The 7106-nt window shown below is 60.2% G+C and overlaps 1 protein-coding gene across 1 annotated transcript in view; it reads right to left on the bottom strand.

Moving 5' to 3' along the window:
- Positions 1-350: 350 nt before the first annotated feature.
- The window catches only part of LOC121275187 (transmembrane channel-like protein 7), a gene marked incomplete at its 3' end in the record, with an annotated part of 52666 nt that continues 45910 nt past the window's right edge, over positions 351-7106 (bottom strand). Inside the window, exons 11-12 of the mRNA XM_041182606.1 lie at positions 1137-1234; positions 351-534 (exon numbers count right to left, since the gene is read on the bottom strand). Coding sequence (XP_041038540.1) covers positions 351-534; positions 1137-1234 — 282 coding nt within the window. The remainder of the gene's footprint in view (positions 535-1136; positions 1235-7106) is intronic.

Below are 7106 nucleotides of genomic sequence, written 5' to 3'. Positions count from 1 at the left end.
CCACACACACACTCACCCCTCACACACTCACGCACCCCAACACTCACTCACCCCTCACACTCACTCACCCCCACACACTCACTCACCCCCACACACTCACTCACCCCAACACACACTCACCCCTCACACACACACACACCCCCACACACACACTCACCCCTCACACACACACTCACCCCCACACTCACTCACCCCTCACACTCACTCACCCCCACACACTCACTCACCTCACACACACACTCACCCCTCACACACACACTCACCCCCACACTCACTCACCCCCACCCTCCCCCCGCCCACCGTCAGACCGACCGACCGGCCGGGTCTGGGCTGAATTTTAACCCTCTCACCTCCTTGAGGTAAAAGATGAGGATGTATTTCACCGCGTTGAGTAACGGGAGGAACGGCGAGAAAAAGCTTCCAATCCAGCAGACCGTCTGTCCGTACACGATTTCCAGAACGTTCTGCGGTACCAGGAACTCCTGCTCACCCCACAGCTGAGCCAGTCTGTTCCCCGAGTACTGGACAAACATCCTGCACACAAAACAGGGACCTGGGGTCAGACCACAGAGACAGGGGGGCAGCTCGTTCAGCCCCTTCTCGAGCCTGTGACACAGGAACAGGAGGATCCCATTCAGCCCCTTCTCGAGCCTGTTACACAGGAACCGGAGGATCCCATTCAGCCCCTTCTCGAGCCTGTTACACAGGAACAGGAGGATCCCATTCAGCCCCTTCTCGAGCCTGTTACACAGGAACAGGAGGATCCCATTCAGCCCCTTCTCGAGCCTGTTACACAGGAACAGGAGGATCCCATTCAGCCCCTTCTCGAGGCTGTTACACAGGAACAGGAGGAGGCCCATTCAGCCCCTTCTCGAGCCTGTTACACAGGAACAGGAGGAGGCCCATTCAGCCCCTTCTCGAGCCTGTTACACAGGAACAGGAGGAGGCCCATTCAGCCCCTTCTCGAGCCTGTTACACAGGAACAGGAGGATCCCATTCAGCCCCTTCTCGAGCCTGTTACACAGGAACAGGAGGAGGCCCATTCAGCCCCTTCTCGAGCCTGTTACACAGGAACAGGAGGAACAGTTGTTCAATATCCCCTCCATCCCACCCCCGCTGGCCTGTGGAACTCTTACTTTCGTGGGAAGTCGACCAGGATCATGGTGGCTACCATGATGAGCAGATCAAAGATCATCAGTTTGTACATTTCTTGCCCAATTTTTATCTCCCAGCACTGCACAGGGAGAGAGAGAGAGAGAGAGAGAGAGGTTTAATATTCAGGGCAAACAGACAATGTGTGAGATCGTTGGGGAGAGACACACACACACACACACACACACACGCACACACGCGTGGATACACACGGGCACATGCATGGGGGCACACACATGGGGGCACACACGGACGCAGGGACACAGACACACAGACAGACAAGGGGACGCACACACACTCACACACGGACAGACATGGGCACACACACACACACACGGACAGACATGGGGACACACACAGACGGACACACACACACACACACGGACGGACATGGGGACACACACACATGGACCGACACGGGGACACACACACACACACACACACATGGACGGACATGGGGACACACACACACATGGACAGACACGGGGACACACACACATGGACAGACACGGGGACACACACACACATGGACAGACACGGGGACACACACACACATGGACAGACACGGGGACACACACACACATGGACAGACACGGGGACACACACACATGCGGACAGACACGGGGGGACACCGCGGACAGACACGGGGGGACACACACACACGCGGACAGACACGGGGACACACACACGCGGACAGACACGGGGACACACACGCGGACAGACACGGGGACACACACGCGGACAGACACGGGGACACACACACGCGGACAGACACGGGGACACACACACGGACAGACATGGGGACACACACACACACACACAGACGGACACGGGGACACACACATGGACGGACATGGGGACACACACACACGCACAGACACGGGGACAAACACACACACACACACACACACACTCATGGACAGACACGGGGACACACAGACACGGGGACACACACACACACGCGGACAGACACGGGGACACACACACACATGGACAGACACGGGGACACACACACATGGACAGACACGGGGACACACACACACACACACACACACGGACAGACACGGGGACACACACACACACGGACAGACACGGGGACACACACACACACACACACACATGGACAGACACGGACACACACACACACACACACACATGGACGGACACGGGGACACACACACACATGGATGGACATGGGGACACACACACGGACGGACACACGGACATGGGGGGACACACACACATGGACGGACATGGGGCACACACACACACGGACGGACACACGGACATGGGGACACACACACACACGGACACGGGGACACACACACACACACACGGACACGGGGACACACACACACACACGGACATGGGGACACACACACACGGACACGGGGACACACACACACTGACGGACACGGGGACACACACACACACGGACGGACATGGGGACACACACACACATGGACGGACATGGGGACACACACACATGGACACGGGGACACACACACACACACGGACATGGGGACACACACACATGGACAGACATGGACACACACACACATGGACAGACATGGACACACACACATGGACAGACATGGACACACACACACATGGACAGACATGGACACACACACACATGGACAGATATGGGGACACACACGGACACACACACATGGACACGGGGTCACACACACATGGACGGACATGGGGACACACACACATCCACAGACATGGACACACACACAGACATGAACACACACACACACACATGGACGGACATGGGGACACACACACACATGGACACGGGGACACACACACACATACACGGACACGGGGACACACACACACATACACGGACATGGGGACACACACACACACACGGACATGGGGACACACACACACACATGGACAGACATGGACACACACACACATGGACGCACACACACATGGACAGATATGGGGACACGCACACACGCGCACGGACACACACACATGCGCACGGACACACACGCGCACACGGACACACACGCGCACAGACACACACACGCGCACAGACACACACACGCGCACAGACACACACACGCGCACAGACACACACACGCGCACGCACAGACACACACAGACACACACGCACAGACACACACGCACAGACACACACGCACAGACGCACACACGCACAGACGCACACACGCGCAGACGCACACACGCGCACGGACACACACGCGCGCACGGACACACACGCGTGCACGGACACACGCGCGCACAGACACACACACGCGCACAGACACACACGCGCGCACAGACACACACACGCGCACAGACACACACGCGCACAGACACACACACGCGCACAGACACACACACGCGCACAGACACACACACGCGCACAGACACACACACGCGCACAGACACACACACGCGCACAGACACACACACGCGCACAGACACACGCGCACAGACACACGCGCACAGACACACGCGCACAGACACACGCGCACAGACACACACACAGACACACACAGACACAGACACACACGCACAGACACACACGCACAGACACACACGCACAGACACACACGCACAGACACACGCACAGACACACGCACAGACACACGCACAGACACACACACACAGACACACACACACACGCACAGAAACACACACACGTACGGACACACACGCGCACGGACACACACGCGCACGGACACACACACGCGCACGGACACACACGCGCACGGACACACACGCGCACGGACACACGCGCACGGACACACACGCGCACGGACACACACGCGCACGGACACACGGGCATGGACACACGCGCACGGACACACGCGCACGGACACACGCGCACACGGACACACACGCGCACGGACACACACGCGCACGGACACACACGCGCAAGGACACACACGCGCACGGACACACACGCGCACGGACACACACGCGCAAGGACACACACGCGCACGGACACACACACGCGCACAGACACACGCGCACAGACACACACACGCGCACAGACACACGCGCACAGACACACACACGCGTGCACAGACACACACACGCGCACAGACACACACGCGCACAGACACACACACACACGCGCACGGACACACACACGCGCACGGACACACGCGCACGGACACACGCGCACGGACACACACGCGCACGGACACACGCGCACGGACACACACACGCGCACAGACACACACGCGCACAGACACACACGCGCACAGACACACACACGCACAGACACACACGCATGCACAGACACACACACACACGCGCACAGACACACACACACACAGACACACACGCACAGACCACACACGCACAGACCACACACGCACAGACACACACACGCACAGACACACACACGCACAGACACACACGCGCACAGACACACACGCGCACAGACACACACGCGCACAGACACACACGCGCACAGACACACACGCGCACAGACACACACGCGCACAGGCACACACGCGCACAGACACACACGCGCACAGACACACACACGCGCACGGACACACACACGCGCACGGACACACACACGCGCACAGACACACACACACGCGCACAGACACACACACACGCGCACAGACACACACACACACGCGCACGGACACACACGCGCACAGACACACACACGCGCACAGACACACACACACACGCGCACGGACACACACACGCGCACAGACACACACACACGCGCACAGACACACACACGCGCACAGACACACACACACGCGCACAGACACACACACACACGCGCACGGACACACACACGCGCACAGACACACACACGCGCACAGACACACACACGCGCACAGACACACACGCGCACAGACACACACGCGCACAGACACACACGCGCACAGACACACACGCGCACAGACACACACGCGCACAGACACACACGCGCACAGACACACACGCGCACAGACACACACACGCACAGACACACACGCATGCACAGACACACACACACACGCGCACAGACACACACACACAGACACACACGCACAGACACACACGCACAGACCACACACGCACAGACCACACACGCACAGACCACACACGCACAGACACACACGCACAGACACACACACGCACAGACACACACACGCACAGACACACACACGCACAGACACACACACGCACAGACACACACGCGCACAGACACACACGCGCACAGACACACACGCGCACAGACACACACACGCGTGCACAGACACACACACGCGCACAGACACACACACACACGCGCACGGACACACACACGCGCACGGACACACGCGCACGGACACGCGCACGGACACACGCGCACGGACACACACGCGCACGGACACACACGCGCACAGACACACACGCGCACAGACACACACGCGCACAGACACACACACGCGCACAGACACACACACGCGCACAGACACACACACGCACACAGACACACACACGCACAGACACACACGCATGCACAGACACACACGCATGCACAGACACACACACACACGCGCACAGACACACACACACACAGACACACACGCACAGACACACACGCACAGACCACACACGCACAGACCACACACGCACAGACACACACACGCACAGACACACACACGCACAGACACACACACGCACAGACACACACACGCACAGACACACACACACGCACAGACACACACACACGCACAGACACACACGCGCACAGACACACACGCGCACAGACACACACACGCGCACGGACACACACGCGCACGGACACACACGCGCAAAGACACGCGCACAGACACACACGCGCACAGACACACACGCGCACAGACACACACGCGCACAGACACACACGCGCGCACAGACACACACACGCGCACAGACACACACACACGCACAGACACAGGCGCACAGACACACGCGCACAGACACACACACACACGCGCACAGACACACACACACACGCGCACAGACACACACACGCACAGGCACAGACACACACAGGCACAGACGCACACAAAAACGCACAGACACACAGACACACGCGCACAGACACACACACACACAGACACACACGCGCACAGACACACACGCGCACAGACACACACGCGCACAGACACACACGCGCGTGCACAGACACTCACACGCGCACAGACACACACACACACACGCACGGACACACACACACACGCGCACAGACACACACACACGCACAGACACAGGCGCACAGACACACGCGCACAGACACACACACACACGCGCACAGACACACACACACACGCGCACAGACACACACACGCACAGGCACAGACACACACAGGCACAGACGCACACAAAAACGCACAGACACACAGACACACGCGCACAGACACACACGCGCACAGACACACACGCGCACAGACACACACGCGCACAGACACACACGCGCACAGACACACACGCGCGTGCACAGACACTCACACGCGCACAGACACTCACACGCGCACAGACACACACACACACACGCACAGACACACACACACACGCGCACGGACACACACACGCGCACGGACACACACACGCGCACAGACACACGCGCGCACAGACACACACGCGCACAGACACACACGCGTGCACAGACACACACGCGTGCACAGACACACACGCGCGCACAGACACACACACACACGCGCACGGACACGCGCGCGCACGGACACCCGCGCGCACAGACACCCGCGCGCACAGACACCCGCGCGCACAGACACCCGCGCGCACAGACACCCGCGCGCACAGACACCCGCGCGCACAGACACCCGCGCGCACAGACACCCGCGCGCACAGACACCCGCGCGCACAGACACCCGCGCGCACAGACACCCGCGCGCACAGACACCCGCGCGCACAGACACCCGCGCGCACAGACACGCGCGCGCACAGACACGCGCGCGCACAGACACGCGCGCGCACAGACACGCGCG

The sequence above is a fragment of the Carcharodon carcharias genome, unplaced genomic scaffold (assembly GCF_017639515.1).
Source record: "Carcharodon carcharias isolate sCarCar2 unplaced genomic scaffold, sCarCar2.pri scaffold_722_ctg1, whole genome shotgun sequence".
NCBI lineage: Eukaryota > Metazoa > Chordata > Chondrichthyes > Lamniformes > Lamnidae > Carcharodon > Carcharodon carcharias.
The sequence above is the reverse complement of the archived record's forward strand: the minus strand, read 5'-3'. Positions and strand labels throughout refer to the sequence as shown.